Below are 16,105 nucleotides of genomic sequence, written 5' to 3'. Positions count from 1 at the left end.
CCATCCTCACACGCGGAAGACTCGACTTCCGACTCCGGGTCTATTGTTGTGTACACTCGCCGTTGTCAAATCACCTTTGCTTAGTTCATCATCCAAGATGTTTCTCCTCTACCTATAGGCCCATTCCAACATGCTCTCCCTTTATCACGATACCCGGACCTTAGCCAAAAGGCACCACGTGCTCCGAATCGGTCGACGCGCCTTTGCGCATCCAATTCTTTTCGGGGTTCCGCCATCTGCTCACAGAGCCGAGTCTTTTTCAGGCGTTATCAGCTTTCAGAAAATTCCGGCATCGTTTTCGTCCAAGGCCAAAACATGTTCCAGTTACCTCATCTTTCATTCTCCGCACTCAGCTCAGCCATGAGACCTCCAACATCCCTCTTCTTCGCGTCCTCTTCCAGTCGGCCTGATATGTACTTTGTCAAAGCTTGGACCTTTTGCAATGCCACATTGGTGCACTGCAAGACTGCTACGGGGTCGATTGCCTCGCCTCCGTACTTTGCGATCTGGCAAAGTTCCCCAAATTTGTTCATGGTGATGATGATTTCGCCCTCGCGCACCTGCTCCTCGGCCATGGTCGCATCAACGAGCATGGTTTCTCCACCATTGTAGTATGAAAAGGTGACGCAGAGGGGATGGTGAAGCATCGACAGCGGCACGGGCTCTCGTTCCTTTGGGCTGTACACGGTGACTTTTTCTCCTTCTACAGAGACGTCCGGTCGTCGGAAGTGCTGAAGCGCGGCGATGACGGCGATGCACGACGCGTCTATGAGGCCTCCATCATGGTCGAGGATATGCACATCTGTTCGGACGGTAAAGCATTTTGAGCCTGCTACAATGCAGAGGGATTCTGTGTCTAGGGCACCACTCCGACGAATGGCCTTTTCGAGGATGCGAGAGAGGATAATCTCGGCGTCTGTCTGACTGTGAGTTCAGTTAGGGTGCTTTACGCCAGCTACGTAGCTTCGAGTGACGTACCGGCCAACTTCGAAGGCGGGCGAGGCCATTGGCGAGAATTCGGTGCTGATACTGAAGACGCCGTCGAATTTCCTGTCTGCAAAGGGCGCTGTCACGTCTGCTGAGACTCGGGCAAGGACTCTGGTTGATTTTTTAGTCCAGAACTCGTTCGTAATAATGGGGAGAGAAGTGTAGTCCATACCTGGTCTTGCCCAGCTTCACGTCCGCAACTCCATACTCGTCTCCAAACGAAAGTTCAAGGTCGCGAAAGGCGTCGAATTTGCGACCATCTAGACGGACTTTTTCGCCTAGAGCCTGGAGAATGAAGTCACGCTCGTTTCTCGAAAGCTCGACGTCGCGCGGCATGGTCCTTGCTGGGAATCGGAGGTGTTGTGCATAACACCAGTGACTGTTTGGAAATGTGCTGGTGACGGAAGAGGGCCGGCGGTCTTCGCGTCGGACAATCTTGCCGACGTTCACCCGACCTCCGACAAGCCGCTCGCTGAGGTCCAAACAACCACAACAACCCAGCTCGACATTGCCCGCCATGACGACCGCTCACAGGCCTACCTTCGATCCGGTATAGTTCAAGCCAAGTCATAATTTGAAATCTACCTGACAAATTTTCAGGCTCGCGGCAAAGAGGCCCAGCGCGGTCCCGCCTACCACCAACGCCTTCTCCCGGCGCATATGACCCTCAAAACGCGCCAACCCGGTCAAGGAGGTGTTGCCGACGAGCAGCGCGACCTTCGTGCTGAGCTTCTCAAAGCTGAGGCCGCCCACTTTAGCAAGAAGAATGGCGCTCCCTCTCTCACCAACGACGATGAATCAAGCACGGCTACATCGAAGCGACAATTGGAAGCTCCGTCTGCGGATGAGGCCGACCACGAAGACGAATCACCAGAAGCGAAGCGGCGACGTCTTATATTAGAGGAAGCGCGGGATGTCGACGCCGATTCCAATGGGTCCAACAGCGAAAGTAGCGATGAAGAGGAAGATGATGACGACGACGACGAGGATGAGACGGCCGAATTGATGCGTGAGCTGGAAAAGATCAAAAGGGAGCGTGCGGAACAAAAGTCAAAGGAGGAGGCGGAAAAGTCGGCACAGGACCAAGAACAACGCGAGTACGACATTGCGCGCGGAAACCCGTTGCTCAATCCTACCGACTTCAACGTCAAGCGACGATGGGACGATGATGTCGTTTTCAAGAACCAGGCCCGTGGTACAGAAGACAACAAGCCCAAGGAGTTTGTCAATGACTTGCTCCGCTCCGACTTCCACAAGCGCTTCATGGTTAGTTTGCTGCGTTTGAAGCGCGAGGCTCTGCTAACGCCAACAACAGAGCAAATACGTGCGATAGATGCAAATTTTTCGCATACTTCGGCGTTTCTGGGCGGCTTCGGTATAGCATGGCGTTACAGTCCATCGACGTTTTGAACCAGCAAAAAACCAATCGGCTTGAGGAACTTTGGAGTTCACAGATGATGTAATCCTGCGTCTCCGCAGTAGTCCGGTAGGGTTGACCGTTGTTATTTGTGATCAGCAGACATGGAAACAGAGCTGGAAATATCACATTGATCCTTGATGACGGCGCCAGTCTGAGCTCTCCTGGCGCGTACATTCATCGCGATTCTCTTTTCTGAGAATGACGCCTGGTCTCTTCGTTCAAGGACCCATCAGCGACTTGCACGGGCTATAGATAAGCGTAGTCGATGTCGTTAGTCGGAATCAAGGTCTTGAACCCTGCTCAATCGTCGACGAGCCCTGGCACTATAGCCCTTTTCCCCGCATGTGGCCATTGGTCTGTCTTCTGATTTTGTCCCGATAGTCAGACGTCTTTCTATTTGTCGACGCGTTGACACATTATATCATCATGTCACCACGCTTCAGGCATTAAAATGCGCGGCCCTCTCACGATGCCATGCCAGGCTTTGGCTTGCATGTTACACATCTTCATAGCCTCATCATCTGGCGCATTGAGCGAGCAGAAGGAATGTTCCACGCCCGAGATAATGAACAGCAATTTCCCTGATAGCAATTCGTACGGTCCGCGAAGTGGCAGCGCTGCCTACTCGGGGGGCACTCGGTACGGTAGCGGAACTACGAGTGGAGCTGGCTTTGGCAACAAGACTGGAAGCTTTTCACCATCAGATAGACATGGTATGTTGTTCCGCTCTAGTGATGCAAACAGCCAAGTAACGCACACAGACTCCACCCTGGGGAAGTTGATGGAGAAAGCCGGCGGCATCTTGAGGAATAGCAGTCTGGAAGCAAAAGGACTCCACAAACGCGAAGAGGCTGGATTTACACATGAAAAGAAGGGAGAGGTTGCGGATCCAGGGGGGAGCGAGGCGAGCTAGACCACAAGCGGAATTTCCACCACCTCAGTGCCCCTAACCGATTGCGACAAACATCATCGACGATTCGCATAGGCTCGAAATGGCTCCACCTCGACGGACGTCGTCTCCAAGGATTTATCGTGCAACGCAGGACTTATATCAGCTCACACGAGGGAAGGTCTCAGCCTCACCAGGCGAAACAATGACTACGATCCTCTAAAGGCAGCAAGAATGCAAGACGAAGGCCATTTTACTACTCGTAGATGAGCGCGGCAGGCTTGATTTTCGCTCTTCTACTTTGATTGTCGCATTTGTTTGGCCGCCTAGTCGCGTTTGGATGAATGGGAAATCCAAAGTATTTGGAACAACAGCTATTCTCGCATGCATCAATTGGCAAAGCTGTGCGGCACGAATTGAATGGCTGGCTCGTGATGCACAAAGAACCAAGACATTCTTTTGGTGGGTTTATCTAGATACGAATTCTCTGCTGTTGAATCCCTTGTCAAAGTGTGCGGTCTCAGCTAACGATTGTTCTAGAGGGTCCATCATGCCGCCATTGACGACTGTCATGAGATCTGTGACTGCGCCCCCATATGTTTCTGTGGACGTTCAATTGAATTCTCAAAAGCCCACCGATAAATACCTCGCGCTTAAGTGCAGGAATAAGAGCAGAATGTGCTTTCACAGCCTGAATGAGATGTTCGAAACCGGGTGCCCGGCGTCAACACCTGAAAGAAAACGGCGACGAACTTTTCCTTATGTGGACAGCCACGATAGTCACCACTTGACTTTTGGAACTCTCGGAACCCAAACGCGCGTAAGCATTGTCGGAGCACGAAGGCAGCTCTGGAATGGGGCGTGCTCGAGTTCATCGTCCGCAAAAAGACCTTTTCATCCCTTTGTACCACCACCCTGGATCCTCAAACGCCATGTCCCATTTCGCAATGCTGACCATCCAATCAATGCGTCTAGCGCGCTTCTTCTTTCTATCCGAACTCCATCTTTGCGCGGATCCGTCGCTGAACTTGGCAATAGCGACGCGCATTCGCATTTGCAGCCGGCCGCAGTGACGTCTGAATCTAGATGTACTGACTCAGTATCGAAAGGCGCAAAGGTCTATATATCGTGAACCCAAATCACTATTCAGCGATGGAGGCTGCTTTCACTGAGCTGCCCCTAACGAAACCTTTCAATCACGAACCCGCAGAAAGACTTGGCTGGCCATCATGATGGACAGAGTCCTCAACTTTGCTTTTCTTCTCGGTTGCGCTTTTGCCGCGCCGCATGACCTCACGGCTGGTACTTTTACCAGCACCCAAGAGGCGCGCGGGTATATGCTCAAAAATGGCCCCATCCAGATGGCCAACGCCTACAACAAATACGGCGGAACCATGCCGCCGGATGTCAAGGCGGCCTCGGGCAAAGCGTTTGCTAAGCTCGCATCTACTGGGTCTAGCTCAAGGCTCTTCGTACGCAGTGTCCCTGCTGTGTCTGAGGACGACTACGACACCTTGTACCTGTCGCCCGTAACGGTTGGATCTAGTGTCATGCAGCTTATAATTGACACCGGATCGTCTGATCTGTAAGTTTCCGAGTAATCTCTGCCTTTTTTCAATGCTGACCTTCTAGGTGGGTTTTCTCGAACCTTATGCCTTCTTCGCAACAGCTTGGCCAGAATCTATACAATCCGATAGTGTCTGGGAAGCTCATACCTGGAACTTGGAGCATCACCTACGGGGACGGGAGCGCAGGCGCTGGTCAGGTCTATGCGGACAAGGTTGCCGTTGGCGAAATCACCGCAACAGCACAGGCCGTCGAAGCTGCAACAAGTGCTTCAAGCCTCTTTTTGCAAGACACCGCCAGCGACGGGGTGTTGGGTTTGGCAGCCAGTGCTCTCAACTCGGTTCGGCCCGCCAAACAAAGCACCTTTTTTGACAATGTCACTCGGCAATTGAGGTCAGCCCTGTTCACGGTCAACTTCAAAAAGAGTGTCCCTGGGACTTTCACTTTCGGATTCATCAACGCCTCTCAATACACTGGGCCCATCACCTACACGCCGGTAGCTCCGTCAAACAGACAGCAAGTCGGGTTCTGGGCCTTCAACATGAGCGGCTATTCCGTCGGCAAAGGGGCCGTCACTGCCAAACCCATTTCCGCTATTGTCGACACCGGAACGAGTTTGGCATACGTGCCTCAGGATGTGGCTACTGCTTTCTACAACCAAGTACCCGGCGCCGGCTACAGCTCGACGTACGGTGGCTACATTCTGCCGTGCACAGCAACACCGCCCGCATTCAACATGCAGGTCAACGGTGTGCTTCAGACGGTACCTGGATCCTATCTGGTGTACGGGCCGGTAGACTATGACGGCAATTGTTTTGGAGGACTACAGGCGAGCACTGGTATGCCGTTCAACATCATCGGTGCCATCATCTTGAAGAGTCAGTTTGTGGTCTTTGACAACTCGACCAGTCCCGCACGGATTGGGTGGGCAAAGCAACCTGGCGTTGTGTACAGCTGAGTTGGGCTGATAGCTTTCTGTCTTTCGAGACGGCACACTTTGTCGCTCGACACTACTGTGGTGCCGCACTGCTGCCGTCTTGCACTCCCACGCTGGACGTGAAGTAACGAAATGCTAAAAATCTAAAGCTCTCCCATAAGTTCTCATCTAACTGACGCTTTCTGCACTACCACAAACTCAAGACCGCAACACCTTTAGTGCTGTCTCCAGACTCTGAATCTCTCTCTTCAGCGCCTGTCGCTGCTGCTTTGACGCCTCGTCTTCGCCTGCTATCTGCTCCAGCTGCTCGTCGTCCAGATTCATGATTAGCTCCGGGTCGAAGACCTTGAGCGGGCTCCCGTCACTTTCGAGCAGCAGGTGTAAAACGACTTGCTGGTAGACAACGTCGACAAAACGTTTCCGGGACACCTTGTAGTAGCTCATGAGAGCATCCAGGATATCCTCACAAACCTGCTGTTTGTTGTCCTTGTCGACTGTGTGCTGGCCAATGCTGCTCAGAGGCACGTAACTCTCATCCTCCGACTGGAAGGGATTTGTGACTGCCATCGCTTCGAAAGTGTGACGCATACGTTCGCCACGCCTCCTCTGGAGGTTGTCGTTGAAGTAGTGGTTGAACGTGCTTGGTCTACCTCCACGCTCAATTTCCAGAAGAAAGCGAGTATGTGTCATCGCTCGCCGATACGTCTCAACCAACTTGTCAAGCAGAAGAGCATCCCAAAGGTTCTCTTTGACCAGCTTCTCTGGACACATCTCAGCGAGGAGCTGGAAGATGTAGTCGTGGACGAGGAAAATCGCGCTACTAACGTGACCAAAAGTGATTGGCTCCCACTTCTCGGACTGGTCTACGAAGACCGAAGCAAGAATCGTCCCGCCAAACTAAAATAAATGTGTTAACAATTTCTTCCGAAATCAACACAACTGGAACACCTTACTGTTCCAAGCTCTGGCCCACGGCTCGACTCATAGATGGCCCGGATGTGGCTCATGACCGGCCCGTCCGAGGGCTCCGGACATCGGTAACCGTCCGTGTTGATGACGCCCTCAAGCTCAAGGTACTTGCCGAGGTATATCTCAGAAGGACCCTCGTCGTCATCGCTTCCCACTGAGCTTTCTTTATAACCATCCCCCGCATCTTCGAAGTGTAGCTTATGGGCTTTCTGCCAAAAAGTCTCTGAAAAGTCGTCGCTCAACTTCAAGATCTTGCTGATCAGCTTGAGGTTCGGCAGCCTCTTGAAGATGCTGTCCCCGGCGTAGTGACCGTTCAGAGCAGCTTGAGTAACGCTCTGGAATCTTGAGGCTAGTCTCCCCAGATACATCCTTTGGGAACTTGAGTCGGCTCTGGACGGCCCCATGGCCTCCAGCTCAGCCTTGCGTTGACGCAGACGCTGCTCGATATCCGCCTTGACATGAGGAAGCTCTTGCTTGGAGATTTGCATGAGCAACTCGCGGACTTTCCGCTTCAGGGCTGTGGTGCCGCAACGGTCGATAATGGAAGACCAAGCAGGCGCCATGAAGAACGATTTCTCGGCCGCGGCACGCTATTCAAGCGTCGAGATGGTGTCGTCTGCACTCCTGTTCTTGACCACATAGTATCCAAGTCTGAGGATACTTTGCTTGCCAAGGACCATGTCGATGATTGCGCTCTTAGTGGCCGTCTCTGTGGCGAGATCCGGCTTTGTGAGCACTCCCATCGTTCGCACACCTTTCGGATCGGCTCTCTCGGCGAGTTTGAGGATCTCCTGAGTGGCGATATCTACGTTGCATGGTATGACTGCGAGGTTGCTACTGTATGTCAGCTAACTGAGTCAATAGATTTAACTTACAGACACTGACATCGTGCGTGGGTTTGCCATGTACGACTTTACCATGTTCTCAATGAGAACAATATCGCTTTCTGTTGTAAGCCCTGCGCGGGTCGTCAATGGATTGATGTCTGAACATAGTGGACTAATAACGGCTCACCTGGCGTAGGAACGCGGAAAATGCCCGGAACGTCAATGACGGTGAGATGCTGTTGCTGTTCAATGAGTGTCAGCTCTGCCAAAAATTACAAGAACAAGACAGGAGAGAACCAACATCAGGCCCGCTGATCTCGATTTTGAGAATGTCTTGACTGAATGCCCCCTGGTCGACGTTCTTGTCTCCCATCCGGATGCCCATAGCAATGTTGGCCTAAAATATCGTCGTCAGTTGACAAAACGCCGGCATAGTCAGGGTACGACCGACCTCTTCGAAGACGTTGGCGAGATTACTGCCGTCAATGCTCGATAACTGACGCTTGAACTGCAGAAGCTTGGTCTTCAGTGTCTCGTCTGCATCAGGACGAGGAATAATTGACACAACAATTCTGCTTTCCGCATCTCGACTGCACGTTATCTGAGTCGCATAGCGAGTGCAAAGACCAGGAGCTCGAGGGAAAGAGAAGCCCGTCAGACTTTCCAGGACAGAACTTTTCCCGGACGACTGGTCCCCGACGACGACAAGCTGCTGGAGCATTAGCGAATGTGGACAGCAGCATGCTTCCCTGGCTCACCTGGGGCAGCGGAATAATTGCGCCAACGTTGAGCTCTCTTAACTTGTCGATCTTGGCCAACGTGGCCTGATTTCCTAATTCAGTTCCGCCGGACGGAATTTTGGAAGAAGTAAGGGGTTGATGATGTTTGGAGGTGTAGAAAGGTAGGTGTGACAACATCGTGCTCTCGCAATTGTCTGGACTCGCCTTCCGGCCAACTCAGCATTATATAAAAAGCCATCCCACAATGCTAGAAGGGGCAATCGAAGAGAATCGCATCGATGCAAACTAAAAGCTTAACTCGAAGACTAATAGCAAGCGTCGACCTCAAGCACATAGAGCGTAGAGAATCTCAAGCCAAGAAGAGCTGATCCTTGAGCTCAACCGAGTTCAATTTGGTAAGTGATCACATGCAATTCTCTTTGCAGGAACTCGTCAACAACGCACCAGCCCGGCGGAACACACCCGACGATACTTCTCTGTGCTGAAGTTTGATAAGCAAAGTTGTTTCGCTCAAAAGAGAAGCCCAACCCGATTGGGACGCGGTCAATATACAGGACCGGCAGTCGCGTCAAGAGCGGGTCTCGAGCCAAGATTTGACCCGAGGCAGATGATATTAACCGGGCATGGATAGCTAGCTGTTCCCGCAACGCCGTATCGGTTCTCGCAAGCTTCGCAGCGCTCTTCCTCTTCAGAGGCGGCAGCATCCCTGCGACCATCACCCTGAGCGATTGGCTTCTTCAACTTGAATTTCTGCTGGCCTAATCCGTGCATGACGCTCAACCTTGTGCAGGCGACGAACCACTGACGACGCAGCGGCCGCTGCTCCTGCTCTCAGAACGGCAGCCAATCGACGCCGCCGCGACGAGCGTGCCATGGTCAAATCGCGCCGCACTTGGCCCGAGGTCGAGCTTATTCGGGTGAAGAGGTTTCCAGTCGTCTGGGTTGAATATTCCAGGACCTCTCTCGCTCTGACTCTGCCCTGCCGCTGTCGACCGGCGCGGCGGGCAGACGCACGCTGACCCCGGCTGCGCGTGAAACAACACAGGGAATGCAAGGTGAGGAGCGTCTTGCAGCTGCGTGACCGAAGGGGTGCGGTTGGTGGAGGAAGAGGAGCAGCAGTGGTTTGCGTTATCTTGGTCGAAGACTGTCCCTTTCCTCTCCAACACCTCGCTACGACCAATAGCCGCCGGTTGCGCCATTGTCTTCGCTACGTCTGTCATTTCTGGCGCTCGAGACCATGGAGTTGGCGCCCTCCGCGCGGAGCTGCCTCTCGGTCATCGTCCTGATATCGATCCTGGCGTTTGTTGTCCTCGTCCTCAAGTTGGGGACGAGGTTTCGCATGCGCCGGGTCGGATGGGACGACAAATTTGCCCTTCTATCCTTCGTTGCGAGCATCCCTACGACTGCACTCATTTCCATGCGTTCGTGAGGCCACGGGCTTTTCAAGTGGCCGTTGCTGAGAGATCCAAACAGAAGCCGAACACGGCATGGGCTACCGCTCCAACACAGTCCCACCAGAGAACCTGCGAAAACAAGCGCGGTAGTAAGTTGAGAAGAGGCGGCGGGCTCAATTGTCACATCGAGAGCAATTGCTGATCACCATTAGTTTCTGGCTCGTCATGTGGCTGTACATCATAGCGTTGGGTTTCGCCAAACTTTCCATCCTCGCCCAATATCTGCGCATCTTCATCGGGCGGCGCACGACGATAGTGACCAAGCTCTTCATGTGGATCGTCGCGCTGTATAGCATCCAGGGCATCTGCGTGGCCATCTTCCAATGTGACCCAGTCCACTATTACTGGGATCGAAATGGCAAAGGCCACTGTTTTGACCTCACACTGTACTCCTATCTCTTTGAAGGCTTCAACATCTCTCTCGGTCTGGCCATCGTCATCATACCTGTGCCGGCGCTCAACGAATTGCGTCTGCCGCTGTCACAAAAGTTGGGGCTGCTCGGCGTCTTCATCCTTGGTGGCTTGTCAGTTCTACCCACTCCTCTCAGCACTCACTGCACGAAATTGCGGCAAGAAGCACCACCCCGGCTAACCAAACCCACAACGCAGTGCCTGCGCCATGGCAGCCGTACGCCTCTACGCCGTCGTCCAAGCCCACCGCACCGGCGATCCCGGCTACGCCAACCCCATGCCAGCCACGTGGAGCATGGTCGAGCTACACGTATGCCTAATGTGCGGCTGCCTCCCCTCCCTGCGCCCTCTCCTCGCCCAGTTCTTCACGCGCCCCGGCAGCAGCAGCCGCAGCACGCGGCGGCGGTTGACGCCGCTCAACAAGTCGCTGTTCACGCCGGCGCCGCTGCCGCACATCGACGTCGAGGCTGGCGCCGCGCCCGAGGGCCAGGAGTTGCAGGGCCAGGTGCTTGCGTTTGATGATTTGGAGAGCCGCGTTCAGGGCGATGGGAAGCCGCTTGAGCAGAAGAAGTTGCTGAAGTATGTAAGGGAGTTGCGTGTGCCGGAGAGGGTACGATTGAGTGGTGACTGCGCGCCGAGTCAGCGTAGGGGAAGCTGACGGAGCGTGAATTTGGTGGGGCGGCTTTTTGTTCGAGGTTTCTTTGATGTGTATGGTTGGCAGAGATACCCACGAGGCGAAACTTGAGTTTTTGGATCACTGCATGGCTTTCTGGCGGTAGGACTAGTGTGCTGGTGGATTTGCTATTAGATCAATGGGATTGTCGACGTTTTTGAAGTGGGCGAGCGCGGCAGTAGCCCGAGAATATTCACCATGAGCTGGCAGCCAGACTGAAGTAGTCGAGTAGCAAACGATAGATTGTGTAGCCTCTTGATCTCTCAGGAACATGTGTTTGGACGAGGTCTCCCGTAGACGAACAACACCGCTCACGCAAATGGCTCCAGCGCCCCTTTTCTGCTGATTTTCACGTCTCTGACCTCACGCACGATACTCTGCATCTTCCCCAACCGCTCCGCCTCAACCCAGTTACCATGAATCTGGCTCTTGACATGGAACGGCAACTGCACAATCGCAACCGGTTTCTCGAAGCACCTCGTATCAATGACGACCAGGTCATTGCGATTGGCAGCGCGGCGCTCGACCATGGCCATGACCCAGCCATCGCCCTCGGCGGCGTCGTCGGCGCGCGGCACGAAGATGGGCTCCTGCACGAGCGAGTCGTCGCCGGCGTAGAAGAAGCGGGTCGAGTTGGTATTGTGACTGTGCATGGCCAGCGCGTTCAGCCCATGGAACAGGTTCTTGCCGCCATCCGCCTTATCGGGCAGGAAGACGCACAGGAAGACGACCTCGTACGGCGTCGTCATGAGGCGCTCGTCGATACGCGGGAACTCGCTCGGCATGTCGAGAACAACGGTGGGATCTGGAATGGTTGTGCCGCTGGGCTGCGAGAGGTCGAGCTCCCAGCGCACAAAGTCCGCTTTGGCGTCCGGCGCTGGCATAGTGCCGTCGTCTGGTGGGAAGAAGGGGAACGCGTTGTCGTGGACGCGGCTGGATTCGACGAAGATCTTCCCGTTGCCTGCGTCCTGCCACGCGCCCGCCGTGTGGATCGGCATGCAGTTGCGCCACGGGTAGACGCGATATTCGCCCTCTTTCCAGCCACAGATTTCGGCCCACTGCTTGCGGCGCGGCACGACGATGAAGGTGGCCGGGAGCTTGTAGTCCCAGGCCCAGTGCTGCTTGCCCTGCTTCATGCGCTCGACACTGGCTTCAAACGGCCACAGCATCAGGATCAGGAAGTTGGCCGTGATGGCCGAATCGTGGATGAGTGCCGGCCATGGCGCTTCAATCCATTGCTCGTCGTGCTTGTTGCCGTCTTTGTCTAGGTGGTAGACGACAATGTCTCTGGAGGCGAGGCCTTTGGCTTCGTAGCCGAAGACCACGAGCTCTTCTCTAAATGGATCGACCTTTGGGTGCGCGGTGAAGGTTTTGGACTGGACGTTTTGTTTCTCGAATGGGTCGTAGCCGCGGGTTTCCAAGGAGTGTGGGTCCACGGCATATGGGAGTGCTCCTTCCTTGAGCGCAAGCAAATGGTCGGCCCAGTACACGAGGTTCGTGTTGGCGGTGGAGTCAACCGCAGCGCGCACACAGGGGTGATGCGTAAAGGGGTTGCGGTAGAGGCCAAATAGTGCCTTTTTTGCCTTGCGTTCTAGCTTGTACCGCTCCGTCTCAATGTACCTCATTTTCATATCGACTCGCCCATCTTTCACTCTGAATGCCTGAATACTCCCATCGCCGTCCAGGGGCACATTGTCTGGGTGAGGAGGCACAAACGGGTCACACATGACACGGTAAAACGTGCCACTGATCTCTTTCGGAATCTCGCCCATGACAACTAGATCTCCAATCTCTCCCTCCAGCCTGCACGGGAGATTTGACCCTGTCAAGTCGAGCGCAACCGGCCATTTCGATGTCAGTCCGTAGAGCCCGTCGTCGTTCTTGCCACCAACCTGCCCGTTTTTGCTTGGGAGTTCAGGTAACTCGGAGGCGGGCATGGTTTCCGAAACGTGCCTTTGGCAGGAAGTGGTTCCGCAACTCAAAAGCCTGTCACCAAAGTCAGACTCGGATGTTTGGTTGTTTGTCTAAGTGTCGAAATGGGCAGGTTTGTTGACGGCTGATTTGATCGTGCGTCTGCAGCGGTCGAGCTGCAATTTAAACTCCCCCTTCCTTTTCTCTCTCAGCGCTCGTATTCGTCACCCGAACAGATCAACAGGGTATCGTCGCCTCGGGCGCGGTGCGAGAATCTCTCCAAATGGCACTAACACTCCACTTAGAGTCGAAAAATCTCCGTCATGGGCGTATCAGCAGCTGCATTTGCCTCATGAGGACAGTCTTGAGAGCAGTGAGCAAGGAAGGCAGTCCGCCATGCAGGTGCGTTAGCTAGAGCTAGAGCTGTCGCAGCAAGACCATTGACGTGGGACGCCACAGGTGGGAGTGGCTTTCATGTGGGGTTTGCGCAAGGATGCGGTGAACCTTATGCGGGGAAGAGGCGATTTCAGGGGAAATCTGAGAAGGTCCCCACAACGCGGTACGTGAGGATGATACTCTCGTTGGCATTGTTACCCCGTGAGCGTGCGCATTTGCAAATAAGTCTTGCTTGCGGAGAGGGAAAGCGGCTTTGGATTCGAATTTCCTTTCGACCCCGCACGGCTGTGCTACAGATTTGAGAGCCGGGGGTGCATCTGAAAAATTCGACCTGATCAATCGGCGGCTCGAGTTGTAGAGTACGAAGTTGGTGATTCAGATTGACTGCTAGTGTTGAGGTCTGCAAATTCTTCAGAGCTTAATCTAAACTTGCGCTGCTTGCTGGCAGCAAAGAGAAAATTTAGTTAGTCTTGTGCGTGCGAGTACTGCGATGTCAGTACTGCTGGCTGGTCAATACGATGAAATCACTGCCCCAAGTTTCCAATACGCATGGCGTAGCTGCAAGCCTCAGAATGCGGGGGGCGGGTGGAGCAGTGTGGGGATCGGACGACGAATGTGGCTGACGAACAAGTCGGCGTTCGGGCGCCAGAAGATGCGAGGATTAGTGGTGAATCGCTCAAAGTTGGTGGGGAGAATTGATGTGGGAGATATCATGTTCTCGGCATTCGTCTAATCGTGAAAATGGTAATGATGGGGCAGTATGATGACTGGTTACAGAAAACGGACAGGAGGATGAAAAAGAAGACAGTTGCATGTACCATTGCGCCTGAAGAAAGGACAACCCCGTTGAGGTATAGAGCTGACATGACTGAATGCAAACAAAGCCGCCTGTGATAAAACGCCAAACCATAGACCCGATTTCTCTCAACAAGTGGAACTTACATGCATGAATTGTCTGAGTCTCGAGGCTAGTCTCTAAAGCTTTTGCTAGCTGCCGGTATCATGAATAAGAGTAATGATTATAGTAATCGACCCGAACGCCTGAAGTGCTGTTTGAAGCTACGCACCGAAGAATTGTGGACACTCAGCCATACCATCCCGTCCGCAAAGACTGCTCTTCTTGTCTATGCGCAATCATGGGCTCTTGGATATCGTAGGCAAGGATGATCTTTTTCCAGGTGGATTTGTTGAGGCTGAAAACGGCCTGGAATCTCTGGGCTGCAGCCGCTTCCTGTTCGCTGCGTCCCCGACTGTCTGCTGGGCCTGAAAACGGTCAGCGAATGATTTTCGAGGCTGGTGGTAAATCTTACAGATTGTTGGAAGTCCATTCTCATCGCTGCGAATGGCAACCTGACCCTCCTTGACCAGAAAGCAAATGTGGAAGATGTTCTCAATCGTTTGTCCAAAGGAGAGGGGGTTGACAAAGAACTCGAAGAGACTCAAGTTTGGCTCCTCATTCACCGAGTAGAGGCCATGCTTTTCCATGACCTTTGCGACCTCCTCGTCAGACAAGTCGTCGTCCACCTGGGACATCTCGTCTTCAAAAGCTTGGACCCGAGCATTGAGTTGGTCTATGAGCTGCACCCTGATCTTGCCCGCTGAGGCCATTGCGCTGTTGTTCTCGTTGCGCTGAATGTCCTCGGGCTCGAGAGACTGTGGACGCTTTGCCTGCGATGGGTCATGGCGAAGACGGCCCCGTCGTTGGGTCGTTTGCGTGGGGCGCACACGCCTCTGGACGGAAAGAGGACCAAGGAGAAAGCCAGACGCAGGTGGTCTCTGATTGTGCACGAAACAGGCTTGCTCTCCCAACACATCCCAAGCGTAGGCATCGTCACTCTCTTCCTGCTCGTCCTCGCTGTCCTCGTTGTTCCTCCGAGCGGCTTGTCGACGCGCATGGGCTTGCGTGGAGAGGGGCTGTACATCTGCATCCTCGTCAAAGTTGCCGCCGCTCTGCATGAACGTGATACACTTGGAAACGTATTCATCAATGTCGATTCCAGTCGAGCCATCGCCCATGACGAGCTGTTTGGTCTTCCTCAACGTCAACTCACTGGCTTGAATCATCAAGCGTGAGTCGAGGGTGGCATCCGATGTCTGCTTCACCTTTTCAAAGGTGTTGTTTGCGCGGTCGACGAGTTCATCCAGCCGGGACGTGCCATCTTCGGCCAGAATTTCATCGCGTTGGTCTGCTCTGTGTTAGTGACGCGTCGAAAACGAGACGAGGTAAGCGCGCACCGGTGAAGTCACGAAAAAGGTTTCGTTGCTCCTGGCGCAACCTGCGCCGCTCATCAGGATCCTGGTCTGGGTCATAGAATTGACGATCATCAATGGACTCTCCATTGATTAAGGGAACGGCAGACGCGTCGCGCGCATCTCTGTCCTGCAGTCTTCGGCGCTTGTTAGGCCTGGGAGTCTGGTGTTGGTCGGAATTGGGCGTGGGGAGCGTGCTTGGAGAGCGTGCAGGAGCTTTGCCTTTGTCCATGGTAAGGCGCGGGCTCGACAATGGGTCACCGGAGTTTTCCTTGTCTGACGACGAGCCGGCTGACGGCGAAAAGGCCGAGCGGGTGGAGCGCGCTGCTGGCCTTCGGACAGCCTGGCTTGGCTCGCCAGGAGGAGTAGGATCGCGATAGATGGACGAGTCTAGGCTTCGCGATGGAGATCTCTGAGGAAGGATGCTGGTGTTGAGTCTTGCCATGTTGGCAGGTGGAAGGGACGACGGTAGGGAAGGGTCTAGATGGTGGTCAAACGGCAAACGGGAGGACGAAACCGGCGGTGGACAATGGGAGTTGGAAGGGTGGCTGAGATGTGCCGACAGTGACGACAAACGGGGCTGTCGAGCGAGAGGGTTGTTGTTGTGGGGACAGGACGACGCGCCAAAAGCTTCGCGAGACGCGGCGGAGGTCGCGGTCGTGATCCATCACGTTG

The 16,105-nt window shown here is 54.1% G+C and overlaps 8 protein-coding genes across 8 annotated transcripts; 4 read left to right on the top strand and 4 right to left on the bottom strand.

Annotated features, from left to right (window-relative positions):
• Positions 1 to 329: 329 nt before the first annotated feature.
• IWZ02DRAFT_491769 (ribosomal protein S5 domain 2-type protein) lies at positions 330 to 1,323 on the bottom strand (the record flags this gene model as incomplete). The annotated part of the gene is made up of 3 exons (XM_066769773.1): positions 330 to 924; positions 979 to 1,098; positions 1,160 to 1,323. 3 exons carry the CDS (start codon positions 1,321 to 1,323, stop codon positions 330 to 332), a joined length of 879 nt encoding a protein of 292 aa, XP_066622065.1.
• Positions 1,324 to 1,504: 181 nt separating this feature from the next.
• Positions 1,505 to 2,397, top strand: IWZ02DRAFT_379570 (Cwf15/Cwc15 cell cycle control family protein; the record flags this gene model as incomplete). Its single annotated transcript, XM_066765048.1, has 2 exons — positions 1,505 to 1,537; positions 1,588 to 2,397. 2 exons carry the CDS (start codon positions 1,505 to 1,507, stop codon positions 2,395 to 2,397), a joined length of 843 nt encoding a protein of 280 aa, XP_066622064.1.
• A 461-nt stretch (positions 2,398 to 2,858) lies between these two features.
• On the top strand, positions 2,859 to 3,320 carry IWZ02DRAFT_434343 (uncharacterized protein; the record flags this gene model as incomplete). Its single annotated transcript, XM_066766353.1, has 1 exon — positions 2,859 to 3,320. One exon carries the CDS (start codon positions 2,859 to 2,861, stop codon positions 3,318 to 3,320), a length of 462 nt encoding a protein of 153 aa, XP_066622063.1.
• Positions 3,321 to 4,197: 877 nt separating this feature from the next.
• IWZ02DRAFT_306413 (aspartic protease pepB) lies at positions 4,198 to 5,968 on the top strand. Its single transcript, XM_066763993.1, has 2 exons — positions 4,198 to 4,881; positions 4,929 to 5,968. Exons 1-2 carry the CDS (start codon positions 4,526 to 4,528, stop codon positions 5,818 to 5,820), a joined length of 1,248 nt encoding a protein of 415 aa, XP_066622062.1. The 5' UTR covers positions 4,198 to 4,525; the 3' UTR covers positions 5,821 to 5,968.
• A 29-nt stretch (positions 5,969 to 5,997) lies between these two features.
• On the bottom strand, positions 5,998 to 8,512 carry IWZ02DRAFT_521888 (interferon-induced GTP-binding protein Mx2; the record flags this gene model as incomplete). The annotated part of the gene is made up of 8 exons (XM_066770808.1): positions 5,998 to 6,696; positions 6,753 to 7,358; positions 7,404 to 7,602; positions 7,654 to 7,726; positions 7,783 to 7,837; positions 7,897 to 7,992; positions 8,047 to 8,304; positions 8,354 to 8,512. 8 exons carry the CDS (start codon positions 8,510 to 8,512, stop codon positions 5,998 to 6,000), a joined length of 2,145 nt encoding a protein of 714 aa, XP_066622061.1.
• A 691-nt stretch (positions 8,513 to 9,203) lies between these two features.
• On the top strand, positions 9,204 to 10,858 carry IWZ02DRAFT_521881 (uncharacterized protein; the record flags this gene model as incomplete). The annotated part of the gene is made up of 4 exons (XM_066770807.1): positions 9,204 to 9,756; positions 9,809 to 9,878; positions 9,942 to 10,313; positions 10,399 to 10,858. Exons 1-4 carry the CDS (start codon positions 9,573 to 9,575, stop codon positions 10,856 to 10,858), a joined length of 1,086 nt encoding a protein of 361 aa, XP_066622060.1. The 5' UTR covers positions 9,204 to 9,572.
• Positions 10,859 to 11,021: 163 nt separating this feature from the next.
• IWZ02DRAFT_306407 (isoeugenol monooxygenase) lies at positions 11,022 to 13,060 on the bottom strand. The gene has a single exon (XM_066763992.1). The coding sequence runs from the start codon at positions 12,808 to 12,810 to the stop codon at positions 11,185 to 11,187; it is 1,626 nt and encodes a 541-aa protein (XP_066622059.1). The 5' UTR covers positions 12,811 to 13,060; the 3' UTR covers positions 11,022 to 11,184.
• Positions 13,061 to 13,879: 819 nt separating this feature from the next.
• IWZ02DRAFT_455334 (Nse4 C-terminal-domain-containing protein) lies at positions 13,880 to 16,097 on the bottom strand. The gene is made up of 3 exons (XM_066767781.1): positions 15,416 to 16,097; positions 14,491 to 15,366; positions 13,880 to 14,443 (listed from the first exon to the last, which is right to left on the bottom strand). Exons 1-3 carry the CDS (start codon positions 15,873 to 15,875, stop codon positions 14,265 to 14,267), a joined length of 1,515 nt encoding a protein of 504 aa, XP_066622058.1. The 5' UTR covers positions 15,876 to 16,097; the 3' UTR covers positions 13,880 to 14,264.
• Between the last annotated feature and the right edge of the window lie 8 nt (positions 16,098 to 16,105).

The sequence above is a fragment of the Phyllosticta citriasiana genome (genome assembly GCF_038021145.1).
Source record: "Phyllosticta citriasiana strain CBS 120426 chromosome Unknown IWZ02scaffold_8, whole genome shotgun sequence".
In the NCBI taxonomy this organism is placed as follows: domain Eukaryota; kingdom Fungi; phylum Ascomycota; class Dothideomycetes; order Botryosphaeriales; family Phyllostictaceae; genus Phyllosticta; species Phyllosticta citriasiana.
Note: the sequence above shows the minus strand (reverse complement) of the source record. Positions and strands in the feature narration are given on the sequence as shown.